Source organism: Rhagoletis pomonella, unplaced genomic scaffold (genome assembly GCF_013731165.1).
Source record: "Rhagoletis pomonella isolate Grant_MI unplaced genomic scaffold, Rhpom_1.0 Rhpom_scaffold_00004, whole genome shotgun sequence".
In the NCBI taxonomy this organism is placed as follows: Eukaryota; Metazoa; Arthropoda; class Insecta; order Diptera; family Tephritidae; genus Rhagoletis; species Rhagoletis pomonella.
This window is the reverse complement of record NW_023458558.1, coordinates 32,967,649-32,984,982: the sequence shown is the minus strand read 5'-3', so window position 1 is coordinate 32,984,982 and position 17,334 is coordinate 32,967,649. Positions and strand designations below refer to the sequence as shown.

The following is a 17,334-nucleotide window of genomic DNA, read 5'->3' as shown; positions in this document are numbered from 1 at the left end:
CTTAAACGAAATCTGTATTTCTATAAATTATTTTTTACGTTTTACTTCACACTGTAATAAAAGCGAGTTTTTAGTTTTTTAAACTATAATTTTATTTTCGTTTTTTAGTCTTGAATTCAATTGATTTTAAAGCTATTATTATAACGAATACTAGAATAACACACGAAATCAATTTTTGGAATTCCCATTCGTACTGTCATTAGGTATGTAACTGGATATTGGAAATTGCTCCATCCTTTAGGCGCACCATTATTTATTACATAGTTACATCCCAAGCTAATAAAAGCGAGAAAAAAAAAACGTTTTGTTTCTCAACATAGTCGCCTTTTAGATCGATACATTTAGTCCAGCGTTTTTCCAACTCTTGTATTGCTTCCAAACATGTCATAGATTTTTCAAGGTCTTCAATAGTTGCGTTCCAGATGCTTCACGATTTGCAGGAAGTCGTTCCAGGTGACCACCTCCCATAAGGTTTATTAATGGAGAAAACAGCTGTTACTGCAAATCGTGAATTTCGTGAATATCGTGAAGCATCTGGAACGCAACTAATATAAGCGGTTGTTTAAGTGATGAACTCTTCGTTCGACCCAAATCTCTCACCACCCAGTTATTTTTTTTTTGAGTTTGGAAACAGGAACTAGTCGCTGGGGTCTAAATTTGGAGAACATTGTGAGTGCGGTAAGAAATCGTAGCTCAATTGGTGGATTTTTCTCTATGGTGACTGCACACATGTGCACCCGTGTATTGTCTTGATGGAACAGCGCTTTTTTCTTGGCAAAATTTGGTATAGAATCTGTCAAAAATAGTCCCACAGATGACGAACCCTACGTTTCGGCACGAATCCAAATTTCGTACACAAAGATACACTTAGCATAACTTTATTAATTCAAATTCGATGAGAAAAAGTTCTTACAGGGTGAATTATTTGCTTTTTTGATAAACTGTTCCCGGTCGCAGCCGCTCCCACATTCTCTCACACTTTTGCGCTCTCTCAGTTAGCCCGCATACATATACTGAGGGTGTCGCGTATTAGTCAGCCATGGCTTCAATGTGTTTTAAGCCGGGCTAAGGTAAAAACAGGTAAAACCTCAAAAAAATGGTGAGTAAAGCAACTCGCAGAGGAATGTGAAAATAAATATAAGCGAATTAAAAAAAATGTACGTTACGATCATAACGGGAGCTAAACATCGATCTCTTTTCTGTGCATACAAGTTAAAGGTTTACCGTGGCACGTAAACAGAATAATATGAAAGTAACAACGATAGTAAGCACCAAAAGCAGCCAGTTAAACACAGTTTTTGCTTTTCAATTCGCCTTTGTCGCTGTGAAACGTTGTCGCTTGTGAGACAAGTAAGTCAGTAAACAAGTGAGCACCGTCTAGTCAATTCGATTACTACATAGCTGTGTGTTTAAATGGAACGTTACTGATTGCTGCTGCTCGCTGGAGATCGTACAATAGTGGACAATGAAGCAGAACACTTGGCGAATGCATGCCATGTACATCGAACGCGAATTTCAGTAGTAAAATATAATAGAGAAAAACGGCGTTGGAGAAAATTCAAAACATAATTCAAAAGTCTAATAAAAGTAGTACAAAATTTAATTAGTGCGCCAACGGTAGAATAAAGCTTAGGCATAATCGAATTTGATAAAAGTAAAAAACCTTATTGACCGAGGGTGGCACCCTGAACGCCAAGCGAACGGAGCATTTAATTAGTCAGAATTTAGCAGCGGTGGCGGCAGCAGCATCAAAAATGTTAACATTATTGCTGGAACAATATCAAAGAACGGTACGGTTACAGCGAGGAGAAAATACAGTTTATAATAGCGACCACCGCCCAGGTAACGCATATAGCCACACCTGGCGTAGCTGCAACGATAAAAGCAACACCACCAACAACAACAGCAGCAATAGTAGGTTGACGCACTTGTTTACTTATCGTTCTGGCCGCATGTTGCACTTGGCATTGTTTTATTTCGCCACAATCTTAACGCTGGCAAGCGCACAAACACCAGAGCAATTGCAAATTGTGCCGATCGCTGGTGAGTCAACGTTTTTCTACGTTGGTTGCTATACTGCACGCACCGATCTCCTGCAGGAATCCATCTATTCGAAGACACCACAGACTTGTGTCGAGATATGCGAGCATCAAAAATTCAGCTATGCTATCTTGTCAGCGGAGCGTTGCTTCTGCACGAACAATGTTCTTTCGAAGGAACGTCAGGATGATAAACTCTGTAACACGCGGTGTTTGGCTAACAAGTCGCAGTATTGTGGTGGCGTTGGTGTGCACAGCTATTATTCAACAATATGGGCCACACAGACGGCACCGCGCAATTTACGCGTGGCAAACGCAACCGAAAACACCATCACAATTGCTTGGGACATGCACGTGTCCCCTAGTAAAGCGTTCGTAGCTGCTGCCGAGGAGGCGGCAATCAAGTCGATGAAAGAGATTACGAATTTCCTCATACGTACACACATACTTCATACATACTCGACACTGCCCTTCTTTCCGCAACCTGAATTCATTGTGCAAGCCATGGAGACAAGCATCGAAATTACTGACCTACATCCGGCCACTGAATACAACATTACAGTTGAGGCAATGTGCGAGCAGGAGGTGTGTGGCAATGACTCTTTACTGGCAAGCACCGAAGTTGGCGTGCCGAGTCCGCCTCCATCGCAGCCCCGAGTGATACGCACAACTGACTCTACTATGACTATAGAAATTAAGCCTTTGCGGAATGATAACGGCCCGATAACTAAGGTTGTGGTAATTGTCGAACGTTTAGATGACTCGTTGAGTCAAACCTTCGATACCGAGCTTTTGGGCAGCTGGCCGAAGGCGCAAGAAGATGGATTACCATATTATATAGCAGCGCAGTTGGATTACGATGGGCCAGAGGATAACAGCATACGTCAATTTATTGTGGGCGACGGCAAACGTTACGGTCCTTATATAAATGTGCCCCTAAACACCACCGGTGCCGATATACATCTTAGTTTGGGCGTGGTAAGTTGGGATCTAGTTATGAGTGCTCATATAACTACAAATGCACATAGCGGACACATTTTTCAAAAGTATTTTAACTCGAAATTTGCCATTTGGGATGTTTTTTTACTAAAAATGGTACACTTGACTTCCAGCAATAGTTGAAGCAATATTTACATATCTGCTAAGAAATACATAGTTTTTTTGCTTTAACTGACAGCCGGGACATTTTAATTAATAAATTTTTCAAGAACGTGGCGGATATGTGCATACATACATATGACTTTTTACATAACCACATAAGTATATGTACGTATGCTTGTAGTTTATGTAAATATTTTCTTTTTGCAGATCAGCACATTAAACGGTGTCACCAAGACCCTGTATACCCGTGGCTCGCACGATCAGCACTCAATCACATTGGAAAATTTCACCTATGCCACTTTTGAGCCGGGCCGCGCTTCGATTATTGCGCTGGCCGTCACCTGCACTGTGTTTGCCATTTGTTTTGTACTCAGCGTGTTCACTTATTTTTATCTGCGCTACAAGACCTGCCAGGCGCGCGGCGCAATGAATCGTAATGCCCACGAAATGACCATGCAACAACCGATTATAGAGCGCGAGAACAATGGGTTCATGATGGAGGATGAGCTGCCCCCTGCTGAGAACTTCCGCCAGCAGCTCGATGTACTCATCTCGGCGTTAGACGCGAGTCAGCGACTACCTCGCAATGCGCTGCGCATGAATGTCAGTGATGTTATTGCGGAGGGCCGTTACGGAGAGGTGATTACGGGCAAATTCATTTCTACGGCACTGCCGGAAGCCAGCGCTGACTGCCAGTTGCATGTGCTCGCTTTAGACGACTTGCAGGGCAAAGAGCAAGCACATCTACTGCGCGACTTCTGCAATCTTTCTAGGTTGCAGCGGCACGAGCATTTGCTTGACTTCTACGGCATTTCGGCTAGCTCCGATTGGTTCTATTTAGTGTTTGATCATCAAAATGTAAGTCTAAAACGTCGTCTTATCGAGAGCCGACGTGTACCTAGCTCGGCGCCCATGCAACGAATCACGGCACTCTCCGAAGAGCTAGTGCTACAGTGGATCTACGAGATAGCCAGTGCGCTTGAGTATATTAGCAGTTGTAAAGTGGTACACAAGCAATTGTGCTCACATAATATTTTCGTCACAGCTGATGCTAAATTAAAGGTGTCCCTATTCGGTCCAATACCGTTTGTGCAAAACCAAAAGAAAATCGACATTACCCGCTGGTTGGCACCGGAAGCCTTACGCTATCAACATTTTTCCGTCAAATCGGACGTATGGTCATTTGCCTGCGTCGCCTGGGAGTGTTGTACGTTGGGCGGTACGCTATATGCGAATATAACGAACACGCAACAGCTGCTCGAAGCAATTAAGAGCGGTTCGCGGCCGGCACAACCGACTTTCGTCTTTCAGGATTTGTACCAACTGCTGCTGAACTGCTGGCAGCTAGAGCCAAGTGAGCGTATCAATTTCGATGAGATCGCGTATAATGTGCGTCAGTTGATGACGTCACCGCGCCATGCGCTATGCTTTGATCGATCGGCGGAGACGTCCGACAACAGCGTACTCGACACATTGCCATACTACATGCCAATGCTGGAAATGCACAACTAGGAAATATTGATGTAGAAAAAGGTGTGTGTACATACTTACATATGTATATAGAAAGTACGATAATATCCCAGATAGGCAACACTTTAGTGTAAGATATGTCTATAGCCTTCGTGTTACGACAAGCTGACAACAATGAACACAAAATCAAAAAATCTGGTTCTCAACTAAGACTAAACTCTCCTGTTCAATTATGTAGTTAGTTTCTCTGGTTATTACAAAAACCAAACTTCAAAATACTTTTAGGTTTATTAGCGTCTAATTTAGCTCTTTACAAACATAACTTGTATATTTAAGTACCATTTCAGCTGCAATTAAGATATGCCAGTGTTCCCATTTGTAAAAATTTTGATGAAATATTTTTAAATATTTATTTTTAATGTAAAACGAAATATACAAGCAGACGATAAAAAATATGTATACAAAAAACCTTTCATTTTGGGATTATTTTGCGGGACCTTTCAAAAATTTCCGGACACTTTCAAATATTGACTTTCCTAATTACAAAAATGCCAAATTTTGAGTTGTGTCACTTTTGAAGATCATGTGCGATATGTACTACATTAGGGGGCTCAAAAATACACACGAAAGTCCACTTTTCCGAGTTTTCTTGCAACCTCAAAATTTTTGAAAATCGAAAGTAAGGAGAAACGTATTTCTTTATTTGGAAATCGGTTGATATTTAACCGCGCCGCCGGGGCTTTTAAGTTTCCCCTATCGACTATACTACGTTATACATATATATGAATGTATGTATGTACGCACATTAGGGTGGTACGAAAACAGTAAAGTCGGAATTGTAATGCTCTCACCCCCTAGGATTGTTCTATATCGAAAAAAAGTATACCCTTATTTTTTTATTTTGAAATCAAAAAAATATTTAGAGGTCGCTCAAAGCGCTCAAAGTTTTCCATGTATTTTTCTATGGGGAAAAACTACTTTTCTTTAGAAATGGTATATAATTCTTGAAAATCAATATCTTTCGATCGGAAAACTCTGGTTCTCTTCAGGAGACTTTCAATAATAATACCCAATTAGTTATTTAACCATTTTTTAATACTAACATTTTAATACACTATTGGTCCCCTTTTGCATTTTGCGAGGTTTTGGTGGGTTTTTGGCGGACCTATAAATTACAGTTGCAATGAAAAAAATGGTTAAATAAACAATTGGGTATTATTACTGGGAGTCTTCTAAAGATAAACCGAGTTTTCCGATAGAAAAATATTGGTTTTCAAGAATTCTATACCATTTCTATGAAAAGTTGTTTTTTCCCCTATATAAATACATGGAAAACTTTGGGTGCTTTGAGCGACCTCTAAATATTTTTGGATTTTAAAAGAAAAAAAATAAGGGTATATTTTTTCGGTATAGAACAATCCTAGGGGTGAGAGCATAAAACTTCCGACTTTACTTCTTCACATGCTTTTTTTGGACCACCCTAATGTACATACATCAAAAGATTGAAAATTTTATTAGCAACTAGCTAATACCCGGCGCGCTTCACTGCGCCTTAAAAGTATTTTTGTGTTATTTTATCAATTTAATACAATTTTTAAAACTCCTCAAAAATATTTTCGGCAGCAAACTTTCCTAAACCTTCTTAGTTTTATACCTATATTGCAATATTTAATTTATCTTATCAATTAAATTAAATTTAAATTTTCAAACATGTGGCAACCTCCACATAAATATTTTCGGCTGTAAGCCTTCTTCAATTTACTTTATCTTATCAATTTACTTAAATTGCAATTTTCTTTTTTCCTATATTTTAGGTTAGATCTCTACCAATACATCGGTTAAAACTGTTCAATTTCTTGCAATAGTTTTCGAGTGATGATATGGGGAAAATACATTTATTCTTGGAATTGCTACAAAATCGTTAAATATGTAAAAAAAAATATCTTTTTTTTTACGGATAGAAATATATATATAATTGTAATGCCAATTTAATGTTAAAATTTTCCTAATAATTTTTTTAACATTTTACTAAAAAATATCTACAAGTGCAGTCAGCAAACACTACATTACAAATGTATAAAACAAAAGAAAGGGAAAACCGCGCAATCGTACTTCAAAATTGGCACTTGAATTCAAAAAAAAATCGCAGTGGCGGAACGATAAAAGAAAATTCCAGGGAATTTTTAGTTTACATTTAAATTCATAAATTTTATAAATTAAATTATAGAAATGTCGCACTGACGCCTTTTTTGTGAAAATGAGATTAATTAAATCAATATCTATACATGTGAATTTTGGTGCCGCAGATGATTTGCACAAATTTTAACTAAAAAGCTTGTAATTCTAATAAAACTTTGCATTTATATATGTAGTTTTATTAGCAGAGTGCACTTTTCTTTTGTTTACAATTTGGTTGTCAAACACAATACAGCTGATCGTTTGACACATTTACCAGTAAAAAATCTTCGGACTAAAATTGGTAACTTCTGACAGACAGATGACTCTCTCTCTCTTTTGTCCTCTCAATTGTCAGAGAACCGAGTACGGCATCGATTTCCAATAAAATCTGACTAATTCTGAGTCGGACGAGATCACTACTAATATTTTGAGTACATGAACTTATTTTGCTCGTGTTTATGCAAGCAGCATTTGACATTTATTGCGCCAAAACGCGCCGCATTAAAAAATTCTCCCTTCCCTCTCTCGCCTAAAACAGCGGTGTCATGCAGCATGGTGACATTGTAGTTTTGGCCAATTTTCTTATTTTAAATTGTTATGTTTTGACTCTACAAAGGAAGGAATTTGAGAAAAAAGAGAAATCTTTAAGTCATGAGTAAGCAACTTCTTCCGCATTTTACATTCGTTCAAATTCAAAAAATATTTTGAAGACAATCACACAAGGGAATTCATATGAATTCGCCTTGCAAGCACACATTCGAAAATCAATATGGTCGACTGTTTAGAGTTAGGACTAAACAATTTTTACGAAAAACACAAACTAAACAATTTTCGTTTCGCAGCAGACTCTAGAAAATTTGAGATGAACTCAAAATTTTCGCTTTAGACTTGATAAAATTATGATGAAAGAAATATGCATAACTGCCTTCAAAATCATTAATTTAAAATTGTATTTTAGAAGTCCGAGAGAGGTAATAATCAACGGAAGTGAAGTATAAAAAGCCAAAACAAATTTTACAGTTCAGTTCTTTTCCGAAACTTTAGGAGTTGTCCTTAAAAACGTCGGTTCATTGTCGAATATAATATAGAATTAGAATATTTTGTACCTCGAATGAAGTTAGAACCCGCTTTCATGCCGACCAGTATCTCAGTTAAGCAATTCTAACCTTATGAAAATTGTGCATTTATTATTTAAGAAACAAGAATAAATCTTTGGACTATTTCACAGCAGGCTATAGAATTTTTCTTTCCGCCCGAAATATGCAAGAGTCCGAACACTGGCTCTGATGTTGCAAATTACAAGAACTATTTTTAGAAAGAATTTGAATGTATACAATAATTACAACGTCTTATTAATAAAATTGTGTAGCTTATTGATATCTTAGACACGCACACAAAAGGTTGATACCGAGACACACATGCAGAAAACAGCTTTGGCGAAATTATCGTCGTAAATGCAAAAGGCCCCACAAAAAAAAAATGTTATTTTACCCTCTAAAATTAGCATATGGCATGATTTAAAGACAGTCCGTTTAAGGATAGGCTAATGAATTTTGAAACATGAAATCTTTTGCATTAATTTCAACTGGTCCCGCTCGAATACAATTACTTAAAAGTACGCGAACGAAAAATTTGCAGGTTTAAAGTACATCTAAAAGAGTAAAACCGAAATTATGTATAATAATATTGAAAATTGAAAGTTTGCCTTTATAAATTTGTATGTATGTATTTCAAAAATGGTAGTATTTAGCAACAAAAGTGGCATAACAATTTTTGAAGATAATTGCATGATCTTGAATAATTTTTTTTGCAGATGTGGGATCGATGTGGGCTTTTTACATTTCTCGTATAATGGTAGTCCCAACATTCGTACCAATTTTCAGCCCTAGGCGAATTATTGTAGGTTTACGCCCATTTATTAAGTTACAAAAATTTAACAAACTTTCGTAAAAATTTCGAGCATTTTAATTTGATTTTCTAGAAAAAAATTACCACAACTCAAAGATAAGTCCCAGCTCCTTCAAACTGGCACTAAAATTGAATGGGCTACAAAACTGTATACTCAAAATATTTCTAAGAAATCTAATTAAAAAGCTCGAAATTTTTACGATGGTTTGTTGGTTTTTTTAATATTGCACAAAGATCGAGACTCAGATTTATACGGTATTTGTTAAATAATGAACTCTATTTTTATAAAAAATAATAATAAAATAAGTAGTCAAATCTTGTCAGTATGTGAGTGTCGTATAGTTATGGTGAGTACTGTACCTATTATGTATAGAAGAAAATGCGTTATACTGTCAGCAAAAAATATTAACAAAAATCAACGGAATTTTTTAGTAACTTCAAACTTGCACTTATACGAATGAGCTACAAAAATGCATACACATGAGTTAGGCCCTTTCTATTTTGAAAAAAAAAAAAGAAACGGTTGATTTTTTTTTAAACAGTCTTATGTGCATTACGGCGGGTCTATTTGTTTTGACTATAAGTGTATAGCAAGCAGGATGCTACGTGTAATTTTAAGCAAATTTGCCAAAGAAATCTTGGGTCTAAAATCAATTTGGAGTTTGCCAAATTGCGAAAATCGATTTCGAAGAAAATGGAAAAAATTTTCACTTCCGCGCCCTCTGGTGGAAGTCATGCCAAAAAAAACGCTTATAGCATGTTTTTGTCCAAAATTTAAGCACTTCTATACGACACTACAGCAAAATGATAAGAAACCTATTTTCGCAATTTGGCGAAACTCCAAATTTATTTTAGACCCATGGTATCTTCGGCAAATTTTCTTAGAATTATTAAAATTGACCCGTCCTAATCTGCATATACATATGAATACTTGCACAAGAACGTATGCTTACAATACGTGTGAATGGGAATGGTAATACGAAAACGATGTACGTATGTACATATGTAGTAGGGATGTTACGAATATTTGCATTCACATTGGCATCATTTTAAACGAATTTATTGTGAAAGCGAATGTTTCTAGAAAGACTTTTATATTCCTCGAGCTAAAGCGAAGACTCGGATGTGGAATCTGGGGATATTTAGTAATAGTGAAAATATATTGTGTCATGAGGTCAACAAAAAGCCTGTAAAATATTATCGACCCCCAAGTGGCACAAAGTACACTGGTCAAATAAGTCGGATTCTTGTTAAAAATTCAGGGTTCAGCAAAAGTTTTTGGTGATATTAGATAATGAATCTTTAAACGCGAACGATAAAGTAAAATATCATCTATGGCACCCCCTAATTTATGGTTACTCTCAAACTTATCTGTTTTTCAACCAAATTGTAATTGTTCTGTTGATAATCGCACTGGTATTTAGTCAAAAGATGTAAAGAACAGCATTCATATTTCTGGGGCGTATTTAGGTTGTTGCTTCCAAAGAAACTAATCTGTTTTTCATATTAGCTATACTTTGCGAATTTTTGCAAATTTGGGACCAATTTCGGGAGCTATATTTAAATTATGCAAATGAATATCGAAACACTGAACTAGCACAAATTGATCAAATACTAATTAGTTTAGCAATACAAAAATTGCAATTAAAGGAAGTTCACTGGCATTTTCGTTCAATATTCTTATTCTCTTTAAATATTTTAGTTTTAATCTGAACAGTTTTTTTTAATATTATTAGTATTAATCAGTGACAGAAAGTCCCGCCTTCAGTTAGGTAATTATGACGTAGCGAAAGAGTAATATTTGTCAAGGTTATGTCGAAAAAAAGATGCAACCCTGCCCTTTTTTCGACAAAAAATTCTTTTAAATTGTATAAATAACTTAGAAATATAAGCAAACGAATTCGGAAAAGTGTGCCGTGCATTGACTTGTTTCGTGTTGGTCCGTTCAAGTTGAATACAAAGATATACATATCTCCGATTGGAGAGTATCCAGAGGATAGTGCGTTTACCTATTCACTATTTTTAATAACAGAATTTACTAAAATATTTACATATATCTAAATACTATGCCCCTACTTTCGTATAACGGTAAAGTTAGAAACCGCGAAAACTGTACTTCTTCGGTGACTAATGAAGCTAAATTTTCAAGAAAATGGACTTAAATGGGCGTTGCTCACCCAAAATTTTATTTGGTTAATATATATAGGTACTTATGTATGTGTTTGAAAGTATTATTTACTAATCAAATGATTCATAATATTTGACATCCGCATTTAATAGGTCCATTCAATATCAAAAAATTATTAAGAATTGTTACTAGTACTTGCAAGTTTTTACTGGAAATGCATTCATAAACCCAAAATATTTGTAAGAAAGAGGGAATTCGAGAGCGTAACAACCCGAGATAGCTGCAAATTCTAGCAAGTAAAAATTTCAAAAGTTTCACATTCAAATGTAAATAAACTGTTCAAGATGATGATTTGATGAAACATAATTAGTAAAATGAAAATATGGATGAAAAATTTAAATCTATTGTCCTTTTTTTTTACTTTTTTGACGATGGGAACTATTCCCAATTTAAAAGAAAATTGCGCGCCAATACTTAACCGTGTCAAAATGGCTTAAGTTGCAAGTTTTTACTAGTTTTGCGTTCAATAACTTTTTCTGAAAATTTTTTCTTGCTCTCAAATTTACTCTCTATTTTTCTTTTACGCTCTCGCTGCAAGTACTTACTGGAAAAGTTATTGAATGGACCTAATTAAATTTTTTTTTTTAAACTGACCAAATAGGCGAGACCAAGTCCATGGTCTTTTAAAAATCTTTAAAATAAATCTAGTCTAATTTTTTTCATTTTTACTTGGTTACTTAAGTAACGAATATTTAAAAACTGATACAGGAAAGCCAAGGCTTTTGTAAGTTTTTCTAATTATCTCGAAAACTTGTAGTCTTATTGAAAAATAATATATGAACGTGAAATACTAAATTTAATAACCTTTTATAACAATTAACGCATCCCCTAGATATTACCAGCCAAAGTTTAATTTTCCATATTCATAAACTTTGAATCGATTGCGCGGGCTAAAGATATGTTTTAAATTAATCTTTCGTGGCCAATTATTATTGGCCTAGACTTAAGACAACATAATATTACTATTACAGTACGATCAAATGCCTTTTATTTTTACCCCCATACAAAATTGACCCAGCCTAATGCAACTGTAACACTGGCTCAATGTTCTAACAATTTTTTGTATTCCAGTTGTAATGACTTAAGCTGGTATGGCTTTTTTAATGTTATTACGGAATTCGGGAATGGGAAATATAGATGCGACATTTGTAAGATCCCTGGTATATAGTATGTATAAATTAAAAATACAAATAGGTGGGTACGTATGTAAGCAGGGTTATTTAATTTTTTACATAGTTTCAAATTCAAATTTATGAATATATTACATAGATTTACTTACACATATAAATGAAACGAATTCGCACACAAATCACTATAGAAAATGTGCTGACTAAGTGTTTTATTTCACATATTTCATTAATTGGAACTACGCTTGTATTAAATAAAACGAAGAAAAACAATAGGCAGCAAAGTAATCAGTAATATAAGGTAGGCCAAGCTAACAAAGGATATAAGGGTTATAAAAAATATAGTAGTATGTAGCATTAATACACATCCCCAATATCAAGAATCAACAAAATTTAATTATCTCCCTGCTCAGTATAATTCGATCAAATATACGATGGTTTGTCATTGCCGATCAACATGCATACAAAGGTAGTACAAGCATACATACCCTGCAGAAAATCTGTCTAAGCTCAGAACTAGCGTAGAACTAGACCTTTTGCCGACAGTACTAGTTCTAGCTCAATACCCAAGCAATGCTTTCAACAGTCCAGTTTTACACGGCGATGCCATTGGCGGTGGAAATTGTCGCCCAGTACATTACTATGCAACTAGTTTTTAACCGGTTCCGTTTTGGACAGTTTTTTTTTTATAAGAAAACGTTTTTAAGATTCGATTTTTGGATATCTTTTTCGTTTTTTCTTTTCTTTTACATATTCCATTTTTGTTACAAATTTTTGTAAAAAAAAAATATTGTAAGCTGCAAGCAACAATTTCAATTCATTAAATTTGAAAACTCATACTGCCTCCCATCGCGATTCGAACTCGCGACCAACGATGCTTGAGTCGGAGGTCTTCTCGCTGAGCTACTTTCGTATTATACGAATAGTGAGCATTTGCACATTTCCACCGCAAGTTTCAACTGCCCCGTTCTGCATCCGTTTTGCACTAGTTCAAAGATAATTCTTATATACGTAGTTCGGAACTAGCGCTTTGTCAGACTGTGCCTACATTTTACTGCAAGACACGTGTAAGTTGTACATGTTAACGCATAACTTTTAACCACGTCAACCGGTTTCGATAATTCTTTTTGCATCGGACAGGTAGTGTCTCAGAGATGGTCTGGTTTAGATCTGATCATTGGATCATGAAAAAATATATATATATATGCGTTGGAAAAATTGCCAAAAATCAACGGTACTTAGAACTTCTAATTTATTACAATAGAATGGATTGGGATACAAATCCGCATTAAAAAAATTCTAAAAAATCTGATTAAATAGTTGAAAATTTGCAGAACTTTCGCGAGTTTTGCAGTGTATGTGTGTACATTCAACAACATCGCGGTCTGAAGCTAATTGTAAATCTATTATAAAATATGTATTTTACATGAGTCCCCTAAAGATTAGAAAAACAACAATTTAGCCCTTAAACGTTATGGGCAGCAATTTCGTCGCTTTTGTGCAGAAATATATAATTGATATTATAATTGTAAATATGCTTTATATAATTTTTAACTGAAGACGAATAGCCTAAGAAAATTGTATGTAAAGCCAATGAGCAAACAACTATAAAGTTGTTTCTTTTATTCAGTCCACAGAAACAGGTTTGTTTTAAACTGATACATTCGTTTTAACTTTTTGTGGCAGATCATTACTACCATTGACAATGCGTTGACCAAATGACACGTCAATCCCAATTTTTTTTAATAATTTTAAGCTCCAACGGACACTGCTCTTATCAACATTTATACAACACATGTGTATTTATGGCATTTTATTGCTGATAAATATGCACATGTGTGCCACCGCCAAATAAATAAACTTTGTTTTCAGACAGAGGAAACACGAATAAACAAAACACCATCTTTATTTGGGCGCCGTTTATAGCTCGAGTTAGGTGTATTGAATAGTTGGTATAAAAGTTAAAAAAGAATCTATTTGGGATGCAATTGATGGTAATCAACTTTCATGTGGGATAATGGTCCTTGTGGTGCAAAATTGAATCTGAATGAAAACAGTAATAGGGGCATTCTAATACAATTTCGAGTCATCTGCGCTTGCTGCTGCTATCAGCCAGATGTGGATACTTCGCCCTATAGCCCCCTTTGATCTTGCACCGAAATCCAAGAAATAAACACAAACTCATTGCTCTGCTCCTAATCGAGTCTACTTTTCCCTGGTATATCTGTGGTGCAGGTTCGTGGGCAGCAGCATTTTCTACTTGACCTGGCATATTTATACATACTACATAGAGCATAAAACTTTTTCATAAACAAATTTTTGCACTTACATATTTAAATTGCGTAGCAATCTCGCTTTATGCCCTCAACCGTCCAGTCCTTTGCAAACTTTATTTTCCTTCAATTCCAGAAATGTGCTTGCAAAATTCTATAATTTTCTTCTACTGACGGCGATTAGCACTTATTTGTTGGCTATTGACACTTTTGCATTAAATTTATATTTTTGTTGTTGTATGCTTACGTACAAGTCGTGCGTGAGACCGAGATAACCCGATTATTGAAATAGACGTCAAATTCTGCGAAGGGTTGCAGTGTACATAGCGAATGTCAAAAGATAAAAAGGTATGTAAATTTATGAATTTTACTTGGTATACTTGATTTTAAAATGCAAAAGAGACACGTATCCGCAATTGCCTATGATAAAGAAATTATTTAGTTTCTTGACAGCTATGTATTTCATAATCGCATTTAAGTTTGGCGCTTGGCCCTCCAAACAAATTTTAAGCGTAGATAAGTCAAAAGCAACACTGCTTATACTATTTGTATATGCTTATCTTTCATTTGTATCGCCCTGCACCTTGATTTATCAGTGTTCGTTTTGCTCAAATGCCTTGTAGAGTTTAATCGCAACTTTTAAACAAACGGAAATTAATAGAATGAATCAACTAAATTTTCAGTTTATAAGGTAGCATTAAATTATAGCGGCGATCCCCAACTTTTCTGGTAAAACCTGTAAAACTGCCAAAAAGCAAAAGAAGCCAGCGAACCGAGTACGGGAAAGTTTTCTGGTAAATTCTTGTAACTTCTTGCGAGTTAGAGATACGAAAATTTCTTGCAACGCTGCAGATGTGTTTCATATGTCGATAAACCTTTGGTGTAACAGGGTGTCGTTGTGACAAAACTATACCTGGCGGAAATGAATAATAGGAAATTTACAAGATTTAAGGCATCCACACACCTAGGCGATTCTGTCGCAATGAATCCGCTCCGTTTTTGATGCTACATACTACGTTTATACGCACGCGTTATTTGCCTTTATCACCCTTGGCTACAATTAAAAATGCCAAAAATTAACAGAAAACACAGTTAGTGGATGAAATTCATTCATTTTATTCACATATTACTTTTTTCACTTATTTTCATTATTTTGTCATACATTTTAGTACAAAAACTGAAGTTTTTGTGGTAGTTTGCGCTCGTATATAGAGCTCCATACAAATTTTGACAGTTCTTTTACGACGCTCGTATATTTTGAAAAACTTTACGAGGTTTACGAGGCTTTTACGAGTTTAAGGGGATTAGATTATTATCGCTTTTCGTGTATTCTTTAATTTCGGACTATTTCTGAGAGATAAGGAACACAACTAATACAAATGAACAGACAAGCAAAGCCTCAGATAAAACCTCTTCTTTTGATGAAAACTATGCAAACGTTTTCAGGACTACGATTTGAGGGCACGCACCCGGAATGTTGGCACTAAACGATTGTTTTTTTTTATCAATTAGTTTTTTTGTTGTCGAGGCGTACTTTAAACAAGAAGTGTTTTCATAATACAATGGCACACAGTGGTCGGATAAGGCATGTTTTACGCGAAAACTGTGATAAATTAGCTGGAGTGAAGCCATTCTTACTCAGAAATGTCCAGCGAACTCAAATCTGGTTAGTATTTTTAATAATATGTGCTGGGCAAGCCGTTGAATCCATTTCTTGTTCTAACAGTTATGAGTTGATAGCTTTCTTAACAATTTTTTTTATGGAAACTTTAAATTATAACAGTAATTGCTGGTTTAGTGTTACTTCTTCAAGATGGAAAATGATGATTTTATATGAAATATTACATAATAAAATTTTGTTGCCAAATTATGAATATCTTAATAACACGGATTATTGTTCAAGAAATATTTTCTTCAAAACGGTATAACTAATGAGAAGAGCAGAGTAGGATCTTCATTCCTTTACCAAAAAATAATGCAAAGGGTCCGTTAAGGATCTACGAAAAGAAAAGCCGCGCATACTCGCGCCAAAAAGAGTGGCGGCCACTTTTATTACACTAAACCAACTTTAGCAGTTGTTCTAAATAACATAAAGTATTTAAAACACTACGGAATAATGTAATTTATATTTAGCATCATATTATTTAAAAGATGTGTCTTGGCAATTTTCAAAAACCGAAAATAACGAGTCCAATACGGTGTCCAAGAATTAAAAATTACTGAATTTTCATGAAATTTGGTATTTTGAGGTTCTTAATTCAAAATTTAAAATCCAATTTTGCGTCCGCGATTTAAATAAATTGTTGCATTTTTTTGAAATTTGCTATTTAGAGATTCCCATTCATGGCAACTGCGAAGGCTGTTATCGGAAGTTATCGTTACCGAATATTACGCCCTTCCTTACTGGACACATCTGTTATTCGTTGCGTTCGCGTAGCTGTTAATTGTTCATGTTTAACCAAAACTTTGCAAAGAAGGGAAAATTGAGAGAGCAAAGTGACATTTCATTTTGAGGGGAAGCTGCTGGTTTCTGCTGGAAAGATTTTTGCCAACAGCAATTTGCCAACAGGAAAACAGCTGATCAAAAACAGCTGGTTTGCATTTACGCAAATAACAAAATTGAATTTGATGGTTTGGAAGTTAAAAATCACAAAATGCGACTAATTAAACTTGTAAGAAGAAAGTAGTTATTTGTTTAATCAATAAACGGTGTCACGTTTTAAACTTTACACTTCTGCAAATTTTCTGTTCGCGTACTGTTTTGGATATTTTTCTCCTGTGAGAGAACTGGCTACATTTCGTCGGAATTTTGCTGGTGGTTGTTTTTTCTGGAGATTTTAAACGAACGCTCCTATTCTTCTGTATCCAATATGGCGCCCAAGAATTTAAAAAATTACAAAATTTTCATGACATTTGGTATCGGCTTTGGTATGCCTTTGCAAGTAGGGCATTTTTCTGAGGAAGCCCAGGAGGCTCGCAACAAAGACTTCAGATGGTATCGCGAGCATAACACTCGAAAAATTACCAGGAACGAATCTAACGAAGATTTA

The 17,334-nt window shown here is 35.4% G+C and overlaps 2 protein-coding genes across 2 annotated transcripts in view; one reads left to right on the top strand and one right to left on the bottom strand.

Moving 5' to 3' along the window:
• LOC118737486 (atlastin) overlaps positions 1-14,562 on the bottom strand; it is a 29,382-nt gene extending 14,820 nt beyond the window's left edge. Inside the window, exon 1 of the mRNA XM_036468026.1 lies at positions 14,341-14,562. The gene's annotated coding sequence lies outside the window, so the exon portion shown is untranslated. The remainder of the gene's footprint in view (positions 1-14,340) is intronic.
• Positions 1,039-4,702, top strand: LOC118737485 (putative tyrosine-protein kinase Wsck). The gene is made up of 2 exons (XM_036468024.1): positions 1,039-3,017; positions 3,348-4,702. The coding sequence occupies exons 1-2, from the start codon at positions 1,755-1,757 to the stop codon at positions 4,650-4,652; spliced, it is 2,568 nt and encodes an 855-aa protein (XP_036323917.1). The 5' UTR covers positions 1,039-1,754; the 3' UTR covers positions 4,653-4,702.
• Positions 14,563-17,334: the final 2,772 nt, after the last annotated feature.

Bases quoted from the DNA above. Each gene is read 5' to 3' on its own strand.
- LOC118737485 (XM_036468024.1), top strand. From the start codon at position 1,755: ATGTTAACATTATTGCTGGAACAATATCAAAGAACGGTACGGTTACAG. The intron at 3,018-3,347 runs GTAAGTTGGGAT...TTCTTTTTGCAG, and splicing joins TACATCTTAGTTTGGGCGTG to ATCAGCACATTAAACGGTGT.